The sequence below is a fragment of the Musa acuminata genome, chromosome BXJ3-4, assembly GCF_036884655.1.
Source record: "Musa acuminata AAA Group cultivar baxijiao chromosome BXJ3-4, Cavendish_Baxijiao_AAA, whole genome shotgun sequence".
Classification (NCBI taxonomy): domain Eukaryota; kingdom Viridiplantae; phylum Streptophyta; class Magnoliopsida; order Zingiberales; family Musaceae; genus Musa; species Musa acuminata.
In genome coordinates this window covers 5797751-5814591 of record NC_088352.1, presented here as the reverse complement: position 1 = coordinate 5814591, position 16841 = coordinate 5797751, and the positions used below count along the sequence as shown (strand labels likewise).

The window sequence follows — 16841 nt, the reverse complement described above, 5'->3', positions numbered from 1 at the left end:
TTTTAGGTGTTTGTCCATAGTAAAGTTAAGAGAAATTACACCATCAAGGGTCCAAGGGGTACGACGAAAGTTGAGGGAGGGGGGGCGCGCGCAATTAGTGTGGCCATGCACAACATGGAGGGGGGACCCGCTTATAAGGTATAGGTGCCAGCAAGGTTGGCATAGGTGGAGGCATGGCTAGGGCTATAATGAAAAAATTTCAAAATAATAAGAGTAAAATTATCTTTACACGTTATTATAGGTGCTTTGAGAGAAATTATGAAACTTATATGTTTTTTCTAAGAATTTATCGAATAATATATCATTTTATTCTTAATTAGGTCATGTTACGTGATTGTAGATAGATGATCCATTAAATCATCCTTTTTAGGTGCCCTGTCCACAGTAAAGTAGTTGAGAGAAATTAAAATTTCAATCTCAATGAGTAGCATAAAATAAAATATACTATAGGTTTTTTTTTCCTTTAATGTTTAATAAAGAAAGTTTTCTACTTTTAAAACGATGATACAGATCAATTATCATAACCAACAAACGAAAATTACACTATCAAATACCTTTTACAGAATAAACAGAGTGATCACACCTAAAGAAACTTGATCAAAGACTTGGACAAATCACCTGGAGAATTATAGCTTCACAATATTATCCTTAATTACATTGTTACAGAAGTATAGGTTCAATCAACAAAGACCTGATGCGATCCTCGATCACTCCATTGGGTTTTCCATATCCAACTCCATATTGGTATATGTATTGGGCCATTCGAGGAATATTGCTGGTCACCATTTTCAGGCTTCCCCAGTTGAGAGCTTTCCATTTTCCTCTTCAAATCCTTCACATTAGTTTCGAGATCCAAGAACTTCTACAAGTCAGTTTGAAGCCTTTCGAAGACTCTTTTGGCCCATTCTTGTTCGTTGCCAAAGCTCTCTTCAGCATCTCTAACATGTCAACACTCGACTCCTCCTCAACCACCAGCTCTGGAGAAGGATACATGTCGTCCCCCTCTGTTGAACCCATCCAATGACGGAGGTGTAGTGGCTGCCACCACACCCAGCTGGACCAACGATAGAGTGACATTTGCCACCCCAACCTGACGATGAGATTCAAGGGCTATGATAGAAATTTTTAGAACCATGAGAGTAAAATCATCTTTTTATGTGCTTAGAGGTGCTCGGTGAGAAGTTATGAAACTTATATACTTTTTCTAAGAAGTCACCAAATAATATATAGTTTTATTCTTAATTAGGCTGTGCCAGTGATCGTAGACGATCGATCCATTAAATCAACCTTTTTAAGGTGCCCGTCAACATTAAAATTGAGAAAAATAAAAAACCCAATCTCAATGAGTAGCATAAAATAAAATATATTATAGGCTTTTTTTCCTTTAATGTTTCATAAAGAAAGATTTTCTACTTTTAAAGCGATGATACAGATCAATTATCACAATCAACACACTAGAATTACACCATCAATACCTTTTACAGAATAAAAAGAGCGATCATACCTAAAGAAACTTAATCAAAAGCTTGGACAAATCATGAGGAGGCTCATGGCTTCATGATATTATCCTTAATTCCATCGTTACAAAAGTATAGGTTCAATCAACAAAGACCTGATACGATCCTCAATCACTTGATCGGGTTTCCCATGTCCATCTCTGTATTGGTACATACATTGGGCCATTCGAGAGGCATTAATGATCATCATTTTTAGGTTTTCCTCAAAAGGAGAAGTGAAACTTCGATCTCCGTTTATTGCTCTCCAATTCCCCCTAATCAATCGCCTGATATGCTCACGAGCTGCGTCCTCGGAAACACCGCTCTCATGCATGTGACACTGGATAGATTTGGGCACATCGCCTCTTCGAAGCTCGTCCTGTACAAGAACAACCAGTGCCAAGAGGAGAAACTGTGTGAACCCTTTATTGTGTTGATTCGATGAAGGAATGATAAATATGGCGCAATTCAAATACCTTGGAAGTACCCAAATCATCACAAAGTCGAAAGATCATTGATGACCATCTTGCAATCTCAGGACAGCTTTGGAAACCGTCCAAGGCCTCTCGAGTTACATCGTCACTGGTGCAATAAGCAAGAGTCAATGCCAGGGGACCCGCTATCGATACTAGTGCGTTCTCCAAGTACTCTTCAAAATTGGGTGTGTAGCCTTGGTTGTACCACCTTGCTTCCACCATGTATGCCTTGCATAGATCTGCCCACTGAATCCAACGGTAGCACTGCTTATAAAGTCGAACTGCATGATTGACGATACACAAAAGAGGGGGGATGGGATCGATATGTTACTGCTTTTTTAAGGTGTGGAATTATATCCAGACCCTTCTCTTTCATAACATTGTACGCGGTGTCATTTGTAGTGTTGAAGAGGGCTAGAAAACATATCTTCATATACTCTGGCAATTTGTCCATTGCATTAACATCCCATCTGCAACATCCATCCGAGTAGATGTTATCACGAATCAAAGATTGTTGAAATAACATCTCCATGCATCACGTGGAGGAGTTCTTTACCTGTCGACGGCATCCGTGAAAAGTTCGAGCTCATCCATGGTGCCGTAAACATCATACACATCATCTATTATTGTTAACAGGCAGATTGCCTTTGTCTGCGCCTCCCTGTATCTTGCAAACTGTGGCTCGAAAGCCCAGCCAACCGTCCAGAAATAGCTCTCCATCAACCTGTCCCTCGAAAATGGAAGCCTCTGCGCCAGGCCAAGATTGCTCCACCAACTGATCGATAGCCAGAAGTTTGTGCTGAAGTTTGCTGGTTCATAAACGACGGCAGAATGTACAGGACATGATTCAAGTAAAGCAAGCTCAAAATACCTCGACACTTCTCTGAGTTCCCTCTGCTGTATGCTCTGAACTCTGTTGAAGTCCAACTTAGCCAATTCAAGTAGGACAGGGTTTATGTTAGCTTCCCTTTGGCATGCTTCTATGAACCACCTGGTATGTAACCTCGGCATCCTCCAGTTCAGTGGAAGCTCCAAGGCATGGGTTACGTGCTCCCTGAGATGAGGCTCAAGTGATCCCTCCATGAGGCTCTTGAGCTGTTTAGTTGTGAAGTTTATAGCTTCTTCCAGCACGTGCTCTCCTTCCTTTGCAAGATGGGAAGCCTCGTACAAGCTCACCAATCCTTCAGTCTGGTGGCGAAGGCTGGCTTTCAAGTTGCCCTTCTCATCTATAAATCGGTTGAATACACCTTCAGTCCATCCACATAATTTGTGCTTGTTAGATTGTGACACCATGATAGAACAGAATAAACACAAAATTCCAATAGTATGTTAGGCTATTAACGTGGCATAGTTTTATGACTAATTGGACATATCTCTAGTTGTCTCAGTTTCATGAAAGTAATTGTTCTAGCAAATTATAGTAGTACATCGACGACAATGTTGGATCAGTCGCCAAGAAAGGAGTAAAGCAGGATATATAGCAGTAAAGCAGGATGGATATATAGCTTAATCACCTTCAGAAACAGCAAACCCATGTTCTCTGAGAAGCCTGAACATAAGAGCCGTGGCATGAAGATTATCCTTCAGCAACATGCTCACCTCTTCCATGGAATCGTATATAGTCCATAAAGCATCCTTAATATCCTCCTTAAAGTGATACGCCGCCCCAAGTTGCCGCAGGTGATCGATCAGTTGAAGTTGGTCCTCAATTCCCTTCTTCCTGTAGATCAGCTGTTTCACGTCCTCTGTCAGTTTGCCCATCCTTCTTGCGTTATCCTCCTCCACCTAATGAAAGATAGTCGGTAACCAATTTGAACTATAGATAAAACTCAACCTTACATATTGCATGCACGCCGACCTTGGTGTCAGTTCTTAGCGATTGTATGTATTCGTCACTCCACGAGCTCGGCTGGTAATCAGCCGATCGCCGAGGAGTAGGAGTCTGCGCAGCACACCGGATTGGCAGTAGGAGGCATCGACGGGGTGAAGACTTCGAGGGGGCAGTCCGCGGATAGGCACCGATCAAGCTGCAGCAGAAGGACGGAGCAGAAGAGCAGAAAGCCATTTGGCTCGGTGGACAACACTCAGTAGAAGATCGGAGAATCTGATGAGCTTTGTAGTGGCGGTGTTGGCGTTGGATTTATAGTGCCAGAGGCGGTGAAAACAGGATGGATTCAGTAACGAGGCTCTCGTGCCTCTCGACCTCCCTAAAACGAGATTCACAAGCAGAATGCTAATCGGCCACGTAGGTACAGCCAGCCTCATGTATATCCACAAAAGCTCCACATCATCGTGTTCCGACCAAATGTAATTCCAAGTGTCCAAAAATATTTCTGGCGTCATAGTGGAAGAAGCCACTTTAAAAAATAGTTAATTCAAGGAGTTGATTTGATTAAATTCGACACCATTAGGACAAGCCCGTGGCCTCGATCCTTTAGCGTTCCGATTTGCTGTACGTTTACTACTCAAGTCCATCTACACGGAACTGAAACACTAGTTACACAGATGAGTGGATCTCTTCATCCTATAACCTACATATCACCATACATTACATCAGAAAATGTTACAAGAATCATTTGGTGAAGGATCACATCTGACAATAGTAAAGGATAACAGATAAGAACGTCCACCTGTCTTACGCTATTGTATTACAATCTATTATTAATCTCGCATTCAGAAAATGATAAGGAGAGGCCACTTGTATGATCACCAATATGTGAAGCTGTGCTATTGTACTTCTTTTTTTTCAAATTAATAATTATGATAATAGTGTGTGCTTGTGCGGTCGTGGTATATTTGATAATTGATCACAAAAAATTGGTAAGCGACAAAGGTAATATTTTTCTTGAGCTTAGTAATGAAAAGCAAGTATGCATTTATACGTTTATTATGTTCTTGATATAAAAAAATAATATTTTAAGCTTAGGTCGGTTGCTTGGAAAAAGATATGATATTAAAATAACATATTATCTATTCATGATAAGAATAAGACTTTAATCATTCATGTGAAAATGACTAAGAATATGATGTTGCTTCTACAATTGGATATAACAAAATAAATTATTTAAATATTAGTATTGTGGATGATTCTATACCATGACATCTTACATATGAGCACTTAAATTTTGATACTTTGAATTTGAAACTTTTGGAGAAAGAATAACATGGCAACAAGTTTGCTAAAGATTGTGCATCCAACCTATTTTCATACCTTCAAAAATGATTATAGTGGCAAAATATGGGTTTATTTATTAACGGAGAAGAAAGAAGTGTTTAATACATTTAAAGAGCTTAAGAACTTGGTTGAGATACAAAGTGGATATAAGCTAAAATAGTTAAGAATATATAGAGGAAGTGAATACATATCAAATGAATTTGAAAGTTATTATAAAAATAATAAAATTTGAAAGTTATTATAGAAAGAAAAGGACTATTCTTAATACGATTAGAAGTATGTTTAAATAAAAAAAGGACTCCTAAATAATTTTGGGAAGATATTGTTGTTTTTGTAGTTTATCTATTAAATAAGTTTCTGATAAAAATATTGATAATGTTAGACCTGAAGAGGCATGGAGTTTGTAGAAGTCAAGAGTTGATTGCCTAATAATCTTCAGATGTGTTGCTTATGCAAGAGTATTAGAAGAAAGAAGGATAAAACTTGAGGACAAATATCATAAATATATTTTATTAGGTTATGATGAGAATTCTAGTGGCTACAAATTATATAATCCTATCATTAAGAAAGTTATAATGTCAAGAGATATTGAATTTGATGAAAGACAAATATAGAGTTAGAATAACAAAGAACTACCAAAACAATATATTGTTCTAGAAGAAAATAAAATAATACAAGTAAATGGAGGTGTTTTCCATGAGTTGTCATTGAAACAAGTGACGACGATTTAACTCAGGAGGCCTTGGATGATTTCCAAAGCTGCCCTGAGTTTGTAAGATGGCCATCCATGATTTTTCGACTTTCCGATGATTTGGGTACTTCCACGGTATGAGAATTGCTCCATACTTAATCATTCGTTCATGGAATGAACGTAATAAATCGTTCACACAGTTTCTCCTCTCTGCATCGGTTGTTTTTGTACAGGACGAGCTTGAAAGAGGCGATGTGTCCAAATCTATCCAGTGCTACATGCATGAGACCGGTGTATCGGAGGACGCGTCTCGTGGGCATATCAGGGGATTAATCAAGGGGAATTGGAGAACAATAAACGGAGATCGAAGTTTCACTTCGCCTTTTGAGGAAAACCTGAAAATGATGGCCATCAATATTCCTCGAATGGCCCAATGCATATACCAATATGGAGATGGATATGGCAAACCCGATGGAGTGATCGAGGATCGCATAAGGTCTTTGTTGATTGAACCTATACTTATGTAACAATGTCATTAAGGATAATATCGTGAAGCTATAAGTCTCCTCGTGATTTGTCCAAGTCTTTGATCAAGTTTCTTTAGGTGATCACTCTTTTTATTCTGTAAAAGGTATTGATGGTGTAATTTTTGTTTGTTCGTTGTGATAATTGATCTGTATCATCGTTTTAAAAGTAGAAAACTTTCTTTACTAAACACTAAAGGAAAAAAAACCTATAGTATATTTTACTTTATGCTACTCATTGAGATTGAATTTTTAATTTCTCTCAACTTTATAGTTGATGAGCACCTGAAATGGTTGATTTAATGGATCAACTATGAAGCATGGCTTAATTAAGAATAAAACATTATATTATTGGGTGAATTTTTTGAAAAAGTTTTAAAGTTTCATAATTTCTGGCTGAGCGCCGCTAAGCACATGAAAAGATATTTTGTACTCAGTTATTTTGAAGAATCCTTGCCTTAGCCCTAGCTACACCTCTGCCACCGCTAGCCTTGGTCAAGCCTTCGCTTAGCTAATGGTCACCCTTTGCCTTGCATGTTGCTTGCTGCTCGTCAGCCCTTCCTCGACCTATTACCCTCACTATCATCATTAGTCACGAGGGCGAGCCACCCTCTCCTCCTAACTTACTCATGGTCAAGGACAAGGAGAGGGTACGAGGAGATTGCATCAATGAAGAAAGGGCAGAATGAGGTTGTGCAGCTTCTGTCGGACCCCCAACCCTCACCATCATTGTTGGTCATGGAGGTGTTACGTAGCGTCTTCTACACCTTTTTTTATGCGAAAATGGCAAGGGTCGCTCCATTGTTAGTCTAGTCGGATGTGGTGGTGATCAATGCACCTTTGTCACTAAGTGGGTTCGACGGAGGGGGAAAACCGATGAGATAATCGTACAATTAGGAGTTGGAAGGAGAACGATGGTCGATGGGAGCAGGATGATTATTTTGAAAAAATGAACATTCTACGATAAATTTTCAAACTTAGGATGCTATTTAAAATTTTTTGAAATTTAGAATTTTTTTTGGGAATTTACCCTATATTATTTCCAAAACTACTAACATATGCTAATTTAGAAACAACAAATAAGTAAGAACATGAATGTTTTATCATTTTGTCGAACATAAACTTCTGCATTTAAATGACATAATTAAAACTTGTTTATTAGAATGTGATGGTTCAATCTCTGTATGTAACAATAATCGTGGCATAGATTACATTCTTAAACACCATGATAGATCTACGCTTGCAGGATGTTCAATTTCTCGTGCATCATCTTCTTTACAAATTGAATGTTGTGCCTCAAAGGACTACTCAGTCCTGTAGAAAGGAATGTAACGTCTAATCGTCTGCTTAAATTGTCAATAAGTCACATCATTAATCACCGTGAACTATTTCTATAGTCCCATCATACTACTCACTGTGACATCAATTATCTCGTCGGTTCTTTGTCCTCCTGTATTCTTCCGAGACCTAATCAAAGAATAATTTTTAGTTAATTTTACTCGATCAAGGCTCATTTATCAATATAGGAGATCTGATTTTCTAGATGATTTTTATAGAAAATGTAATTTTCTTGTTCTTTCTATAATAATAGAATAAAGTGATTTTATTTTTTAAAAAAACTTATACTTTTAATAATATTGGAAGTAAATAGATTTTTGATAGAAGAAATAAAAGAATGCAAGTTTTGCGGTCTTCGATACGGACAACTGCACGCCTGAAAGAAAGAGAAAAAAAACCTCCACGAGTGGAATGACCTTTGCCCATTGTCAAATAATAAAAACCGTCTCCTTTCTCTCCTCGGTCTCGAGACCAGAGGAAGTGCCCTATGGTATCCTTCCTCTACTCGACAACATCTCTCTTGCAGGTAACTTGTACTCCTTATGCAACAAATCCATCTGTGCCTTGTCCATGACCATGTACTAATTTTTTTCATATCTGAAATGCAGCTTGAAGATATTCTAACTTTGGCTGTCATATCAAATTCTTCAGTGAAGTGGTGACTTCTACCTATCATAGGAATCAAGACAGGGTTTAAGACAGTGATTAGAGAGTGTAATAATATATTATATAGGATTTTCAATAATTGATCATAAAACTAACAATTATTTAGCTATTAAAATGATAAATTTATCTTTTTATATATTTTGAATTATTAAATAATCAAGATATCTCTAAAAACAAATAATATATGACCGTCAAGAAGAGAAAAGTGTTCATTTATCCCGCTAACCCTCAAATCGTTGATCATTGGACCATTGTAGCTTAAACTAAAAACTAAAATCAAATCAGATAAAACCACTTTGAGTTTAATTTAGACTCGACGACTCGTCAGATCAATTTGGTTTTTATTTCAACCCAATTCAATTTCGATTTGATTTCACTTTGAATCTAACCCAAATCACTAAAAATTTTAGAATGCACAAGCACGCAATATTATCGTAACGAATGTTTTTGTCTTATACTCTTCAATATTGCACGAATATATAAAGTGAAATACAATAACATAAGCTTCAGATGTTGGTGATCAAACAAGTGGAAGCTTTTTTATCCTTTAAGAACGTGGGATTAATTATATAGTGGTGATCATATAAGTGGACTCCATTGATCCTTAACCTAATAATTCTTTTAACATCATGTACAGTGTCACGTTGATTGGTCTTTGCTTTCTTGAAGGTATATATATATATATATATATATAATCGCCAAACATGCTATCAGTTTAAAATCTTTATCGATGTCCATAAGTTATTGGTGAAATATAAAATGACTTATGGTATTTGTAGATTCACTCATCTCCGTCACTTTGTTTCCATTCGAAGATAAAAGACTTGAGGGTTCCAGCTGAGAGGTGCTGCACTTATTTACTCTCTTAATGTACAGCCCATAATACCGACAATTCTTTAGTCACAATTCTCAATTCGGTCAATTTGGATAAATCCAATGGATGCCAGATGATCGTATTGTCATGTTGTATATATATACATACATATATATGTATATATACATACATATATATGTATATATACATACATATATATGTATATATACATACATATATATGTATATATACATATATATATATATATACATATATATATACATATATATATATATACATATATATATACATATATATATATATATATATATATATATATATATATATATATATACCGGCACGCAATGTCCACGTGACAAAAGCTTTCAACATGCACCATATAAACGTTCTCCCGTCAAATTGGACCACAAACAATTTAAAATAATTTTAGCTGTAACATATAAAATTCAATGTTTATAACTGATCCAAATTGTTGTCACTTATCAATCCGAACGTGAGAGTTGCAGCCGAATTCTAATAACTTCCGATCGCACTAATAATGATTACAAATTCCTTTTTATTCAACTTCGGTTCATGCCTCTGAAGATTATTTGGAACTCTAACTCAAAATCAAGACTAAATGACTGAACTAAACGTCCAGGCATGGGCTTGTCCCGATGATGTCGAAGTTGATTAAATCAACTCCTCCAGTTAATTACTTCTTCAAGTGACATCATTGCCGTCATTGCAAATGGCCGGTGACAACGTTGAGAAAAGCGGAGAAGAGGAAAGAAGATAAAAGTAGGTGAAGAAGCATTCACGCGGCATGCCTGCCGACTCATCCAGCATAATATTGGACATAATTATTGTTTAAATTATGAACATGTCGATATTATATTATATTATATTATAATATATATATATATATATATATATATATATATATATATATTCTTTTCTGTTTTGTTACTTTTTCTTCGTTTACTAAGTTTCTACATTTGTTTGGAACACGTTGATGTGGAGGTGGCGTAGATATGGCTGGCCGCACAGCAGTCTGCTTGTGAATCTCGTTTTGTGCAGGTCGAACTGTACGAGAACCTCGTTACTCAATTCTCTTCTCACTTACTCCAGCGTTAATAAATCCATCCATCTCGAACACGGCCATCGCAACAAACCAATCAGATTCTCCATTTCTACTGAGCGTGTTGCTGAAGGATAATCTTCATGCCACGGCTCTTATGTTCAGGCTTCTCAGAGAACATGGGTTTGCTGTTTCTGAAGGTGATTAAGCTATATATCCATCCTGCTTTACTGCTATATATCCTGCTTTACTCCTTTCTTGGCGACTGATCCAACATTGTCGTCGATGTACTACTATAATTTGCTAGAACAATTACTTTCATGAAACTGAGACAACTAGAGATATGTCCAATTAGTCATAAAACTATGCCACGTTAATAGCCTAACATACTATTGGAATTTTGTGTTTATTCTGTTCTATCATGGTGTCACAATCTAACATGCACAAATTATGTGGATGGACTGAAGGTGTATTCAACCGATTTATAGATGAGAAGGGCAACTTGAAAGCCAGCCTTCGCCACCAGACTGAAGGATTGGTGAGCTTGTACGAGGCTTCCCATCTTGCAAAGGAAGGAGAGCACGTGCTGGAAGAAGCTATAACCTTCACAACTAAACAGCTCAAGAGCCTCATGGAGGGATCACTTGAGCCTCATCTCAGGGAGCACGTAACCCATGCCTTGGAGCTTCCACTGAACTGGAGGATGCCGAGGTTACATACCAGGTGGTTCATAGAAGCATGCCAAAGGGAAGCTAACATAAACCCTGTCCTACTTGAATTGGCTAAGTTGGACTTCAACAGAGTTCAGAGCATACAGCAGAGGGAACTCAGAGAAGTGTCGAGGTATTTTGAGCTTGCTTTACTTGAATCATGTCCTGTACATTCTGCCGTCGTTTATGAACCAGCAAACTTCAGCACAAACTTCTGGCTATCGATCAGATGGTGGAGCAATCTTGGCCTGGCGCAAAGGCTTCCATTTTCAAGGGACAGGTTGATGGAGAGCTATTTCTGGACGGTTGGCTGGGCTTTCGAGCCACAGTTTGCAAGATACAGGGAGGCGCAGACAAAGGCAATCTGCCTGTTAACAATAATAGATGATGTGTATGATGTTTACGGCACGATGGATGAGCTCGAACTTTTCACGGATGCCGTCGATAGGTAAACAACTCCACGTCATGCATGTAGGAGGTGTTATTTCAACAATCTTTGATTCCTGATAACATCTACTCTGATGGATGTTGTAGATGGGATGTTAATACAATGGACAAATTGCCAGAGTATATGAAGATATGTTTTCTATCCCTCTTCAACACTACAAATGACACCGCGTACAATGTTATGAAAGAGAAGGGTCTGGATATAATTCCACATCTAAAAAAAGCAGTAAGATATCGATCCCATCCCCCCTCTTTTGTGTATCGTCAATCATGCAGTTCCACTTTATAAACAATACTACCCTTGGATTTAGTGGGCAGATCTATGCAAGGCATACATGGTGGAAGCAAGTTGGTACCACGAAGGCTACACACCCAATCTTGAAGAGTACTTGGAGAACGCACTGGTGTCGATATCGGGTCCCCTGGCATTGACTCTTGCTTATTGCACCAGTGACGATGTAACTCGAGAGGCCTTGGACGGTTTCCAAAGCTGTCCTGAGATTGCAAGATGGTCATCAATGATCTTTCGACTTTGTGATGATTTGGGTACTTCCAAGGTATGTGAACTGCACCATACTTTTCATTCCTTCATCGAATCAACACAATAAAGAGTTTACACAGTTTCTCCTCTCGGAACTGATTGTTCTTGTACAGGACGAGCTTCGAAGAGGCGATGTGCCCAAATCTATAGTGTCACATGCATGAGAGCGGTGTTTCCGAGGACGCGGCTCGTGAGCATATCAGGCGATTGATTAGAGGAAATTGGAGAGCAATAAACGGAGATCGAAGTTTCACTTCTCGTTTTGAGGAAAACCGAAAAATGATGATCATTAATGCCTCTCGAATGGCCCAATGCATGTACCAATACAGAGATGGACATGGGAAACCCGATCAAGTGATTGAGGATCGTATCAGGTCTTTGTTGATTGAACCTATACTTTTGTAACGATGGAATTAAGGATAATATCATGAAGCCATAAGTCTCCTCATGATTTGTCCAAGCTTTTGATTAAATTTCTTTAGGTATGATCGCTCTTTTTATTCTGTAAAAAGTATTGATGGTGTAATTCTAGTGTGTTGATTGTGATAATTGATCTGTATCATCGCTTTGGAACTAGAAAACACTTTCTTTATGAAACATTAAAGATTAAAAAAAACCTAAAGTATGGTTTATTTTATGCTACTAATTGAGATTGGATTTTTAATTTCTTTCAAACTTTATTGTTGGCGACCATCTGAAAAGGCTGACTTAATGGCTATAAACACGTGGCATGATCTAATTAAAAATAAAATAATATATTATTGCCCTCGATTTTGATGCACGTGGCATAGTCTAATTATAGAATTTATCATACAATGGGTTTAACCGCCTAAAAAGATGATTTTGCCCTCGACATTTTGAAAAATTCCTATCATAACCTTGCCGCCCCTTGGCCTGTGGCTAATGATGGGATATAAAGATATATAACTTTTGTATATGAACAAATACTAGCAGGCCATAATACATAATGGAATTAAATAAAATCACAGTCAAATAGAACACCAAGATATACGTGGAAAACCCCTTCAATGTGAAAGGTAAAAACTACGGGGCAAACTAGAGATAATCCCCTACAAGAATAATGAATATACAAATCTCAATTTCTTACCCAAAATTCTAACAACAATGACAAGAGAATAACTGAGATACAAGAATCACGTCACTATGCTTAATATCTAAATCCTCCCTAATTCTCCCCAAGTAATCACAGAAAGAATCTACTGTAGATTTGATCTAATCCGAAATGAGAACACTACTAGATGATTGAGAATAGTCTCTTGCGTTGTCCTTGTTTTCTTCCCTTTCTTTCTCTTCCTTTTCTACCTTAGTCTCCTCTTTTTAGTTGTTGCTATGATCTCTACTACTGCCCTCATTGCTGCCCTATTTATGTCTCTTTTTGCCTTTAAAACGTAGCCACCCACACCCCTCTAATATGAATTAGGATTAGGTTAAGTGAGGAGGTGGGCTGTTCAAGCCCACTATGGGCTGAATTTGTGGGCTGTCAGCCCAACAACCTTCCCATGACTCCTCAATGTGAAGCCATGCCGACCAAATGTTGGCATATCTCCTGTCTTTCTTTTTGGCAAGGTCTTCATTCCATTTTGTAGTAGTACCAAATCATAAGTGTGGTTCTTCTAAAAAGCATCTATCTCTTCTTCCTGCATAGCAACTAACCACTTTTCTTTCTGCTCACTTTCAACTGCTTCCTGGTAACTTTCTGGTTCACCTACATCAGTAAGCATCATATACTCATATGTAGAGTATCTTTTGGAAGGTTGACGTTGTTTAGAAGATCTTCTCGAGGTTCTGCGGGAAGTTGCTCTTCAACTTCTTCTTGCTCAACATGTCCTACAGGTAGATCAACATCAAGCTCTACACCATCTTTCTGCATATCTCGCTTATCATCCTAATATACTATAGGAGTAATTAGGTCACATTCTGCTAATCCTTCTACAGAAGTCTTGGTCGGTGTCTTCTTATTCAAATCTTCAAAGGTTTGATCATCAAAGAATACTACATCTCTACTTCTGAATACCTTCTGCTTTTCTGGATCCCAAAGCCTGTAACCAAATTGATCATGTGAGTAACTAAGAAAAATATATTATTTAGTCTTACCATCTAGCTTGGACCTCTCATTGTTTGGGACATGTACAAATGCATGACAACCAAACACTCTCAAATGCTTGTAGGAAAAATCTTTCTCTAACCATATATACTCTGCAACATCACCATCTAGGGCTATACATGGTGATAAGTTGATCACATTAACTGTAGTCCTCAAAGCCTCATATCAAAACCTTTTGGGTAGCTTGGCCTTTGAAAGCATACATCTGAATTTTTTCATGATGGTGCAGTTCATCCTCTCTGCAATTGTATTATGCTGAGATGTACCAAGAATTGTCATCTCATGTGACATGCAATAATTATTAAACAATCTTGTGTACTCACCACCATTATTTGATCTTATGCATTTCAATTACCTTTTTATCTTCCTTTCAACCATAGCATTAAACTCTTTGAAGACATTAATTACCTGATCTTTGGTCTTCAAAGCATAGGCCCAAACTTTCCTGGAAAAATCATCTATAAAAGTGATAAAATAAAGTGCACCACTTATACCAAGAACATCAATAGATCCACTAGGATTTTTTGTCCTCAAAGGACCACATACATCTGTATAAACACGATCTAAGACATACATTTTTCTAGGCAAAGCAGGACTAACAAATAAAACATTGTGTTGTTTATTAGCTAAACAATCAATACAATGGTTTAAATGTGTACCTTTGAGGTCTAACAATACCTCTCTCTTGGAAAGAGCTTGCAGCTCCTTCTCGCTCATGTGTCCCAATTACCTATGCCACAACTTCATGCTAAAGTCTCTCTATATAGCATTTAACTGCTCACCACAAGCTTTGGCCTGCAACTTGTATAAGGTGTGACATTTCTTTCCACTAGCTATAACAAAAGAACCCTTACTTAGCTTTCATTGTCCTTTATAAAATCTGCTATTATAGTCTTCATCATCTAGTCTTCTAACTGAAATTAAATTCAACCTCAAGTCAACCACATGCCTCATATCCTTAAGCATCAACTTGCAGCTAAGGTTGGTCTTTAAATGGATATCACCTAAGCCAATGATGTCTATTGTGCATAGTTGCCAATTTTGACAATACTAAAATTTTCAGACCTGTATGTAGCAAAAAAACTCCCTCCGTAGTGTAGCATGATAAGAAGCACCAATGTCAATCACTCACTCAAGATCCTGACATACACAAGAAAAAACATTATCAGAAAGAGACAAAATCAAAGAATCATCACCCCGCACTATAGCTATGATATTATTTTTGAATATGTAGACTCCACTTCTTTTCCCTTTTTCTTGCTCTTCTTATGTTACTTACATTGGTTCTTGTAATGTCATTTCTCGCCATAGTTATAGCAAATAATATCTTTCTTTGATCTTGACTTGCTTCTACTAATACGTGAATTGCTTCTAGACTTTGACCTTCCTCTGTTCTCTTAGATAAGTGCCTATGAATCATTCTGAGATGTTGTTGAATTCTTTCTTCTCAACTCTTCATTCAACAAACTACTTATTACTTGACTCATGGTGCCAACATCATCTGGTGCATAATTACTGAGGGAAATCACCAGTGTCTCCCAACTTTCTGAGAATGAACTCAGAAGTAACAATGCTTGCAACTCATCATCAAGAGACATTTTCATAGAGGATAACTGGTTAGTGATACACTGCATTTCATTCAAATGCTCAGCAATAGAAGCACTCTGTTTATATTTTAGGTTCACAAATTTTCTGATAAAAAAATCTTTGTTACCAGTTGTTTTTCTTTTATAGAGACTTTCTAATTTTTTTCAAAGAGAATATACAAAACTTTTAGTAGAAATATGGTGAAATACACTATCATCAAGCCACTATCAAATAAACCCAACTATTTTTTGATTTAACCTCTTCCACTTATCATTTGTCATAGTTGTAGGTTTCGCACTATCCCCCAACAAAGGTCCATACAAATATTTATAATACAAGAGATCTTTCATTCTTGGTTTCTATATCATCTAATTATTTTCATTCAAACTAATCATGTGAGAAACACTATTAACCTCCATGTTCAAACACAAAATTAAATCACTATAATCTTGCTTTGATACCAGTTGATGGGATATAAAGAGATATAACTTTTGTATATGAACAAATACTAGTAGGCCATAACACACAGCGAAATTAAATGAAACTACAATAAAATAGAACACGAAGATATACGTGGAAAACCATTAAGGGTAAAAATCACAGGGCAAACTAGAGATAATCTACTATAAGAATAATAAATATACAAATCTTATTCTCTTGCCCAAAACTCTAGCAACAATCACAAAAGAATAACTAAGATCCTGTGCTCAATATCTAAATCCTCCCTAATTCTTCTCAAGTAATCACAGTAAGAATCTACTATAGATTTGATCTAACTTGAGATGAGAACATTGATGGATGATTGAGAACAGTCTCTCTGTGTTGTCCTTGTTTTCGTCGATTTCTTTCTCTTTCTTTTCTGTCTTGTTCTCCTCCTTTAAGTTGTTGTCAAGATCTCTACTGTTGCCCTCGTTGCTGCCCTATTTATGCGTCTTTCTGCCTTTAAAACATAGCCACCCACACCCCCCAATATGAATTAGGGTTAGGTTAAGTGAGAGGTGGGCTGTTCAAGCTCACCATGGATTGAATATGTAGACTGCCAGCCCAACAGCTAACGGTGACGAGGGTGCGGCGGCGAGAGTCGCCGCTCGTCGCGGAGGTGCCGTGCAGCGTCGCCTGCGCCTCCGCTCACGCCAAGGCGGCGAGGGCTGCTTTGTAGCTGGTCTTTCG

General features: G+C 37.5%; 2 protein-coding genes across 2 annotated transcripts; one reads left to right on the top strand and one right to left on the bottom strand.

The window, feature by feature from the left end:
* Positions 1-1556: 1556 nt before the first annotated feature.
* LOC135635140 (monoterpene synthase 8, chloroplastic-like) lies at positions 1557-3733 on the bottom strand. The gene is made up of 6 exons (XM_065146011.1): positions 3487-3733; positions 2844-3219; positions 2529-2747; positions 2304-2442; positions 1973-2218; positions 1557-1875 (listed from the first exon to the last, which is right to left on the bottom strand). Exons 1-6 carry the CDS (start codon positions 3731-3733, stop codon positions 1582-1584), a joined length of 1521 nt encoding a protein of 506 aa, XP_065002083.1. The 3' UTR covers positions 1557-1581.
* A 7506-nt stretch (positions 3734-11239) lies between these two features.
* LOC135635948 (monoterpene synthase 8, chloroplastic-like) lies at positions 11240-12485 on the top strand. Its single transcript, XM_065147431.1, has 4 exons — positions 11240-11419; positions 11506-11644; positions 11730-11975; positions 12073-12485. The coding sequence occupies exons 1-4, from the start codon at positions 11256-11258 to the stop codon at positions 12121-12123; spliced, it is 600 nt and encodes a 199-aa protein (XP_065003503.1). The 5' UTR covers positions 11240-11255; the 3' UTR covers positions 12124-12485.
* Positions 12486-16841: the final 4356 nt, after the last annotated feature.

Bases quoted from the DNA above. Each gene is read 5' to 3' on its own strand.
- LOC135635140 (XM_065146011.1), bottom strand. From the start codon at position 3,733: ATGGGCAAACTGACAGAGGACGTGAAACAGCTGATCTACAGGAAGAAG. The intron at 2,219-2,303 runs GTAACATATCGA...CGTTGGATTCAG, and splicing joins TTCCACACCTTAAAAAAGCA to TGGGCAGATCTATGCAAGGC. The intron at 1,876-1,972 runs GTATTTGAATTG...GTTCTTGTACAG, and splicing joins ATGATTTGGGTACTTCCAAG to GACGAGCTTCGAAGAGGCGA.
- LOC135635948 (XM_065147431.1), top strand. From the start codon at position 11,256: ATGGAGAGCTATTTCTGGACGGTTGGCTGGGCTTTCGAGCCACAGTTT. The intron at 11,645-11,729 runs GTAAGATATCGA...CCTTGGATTTAG, and splicing joins TTCCACATCTAAAAAAAGCA to TGGGCAGATCTATGCAAGGC. The intron at 11,976-12,072 runs GTATGTGAACTG...GTTCTTGTACAG, and splicing joins ATGATTTGGGTACTTCCAAG to GACGAGCTTCGAAGAGGCGA.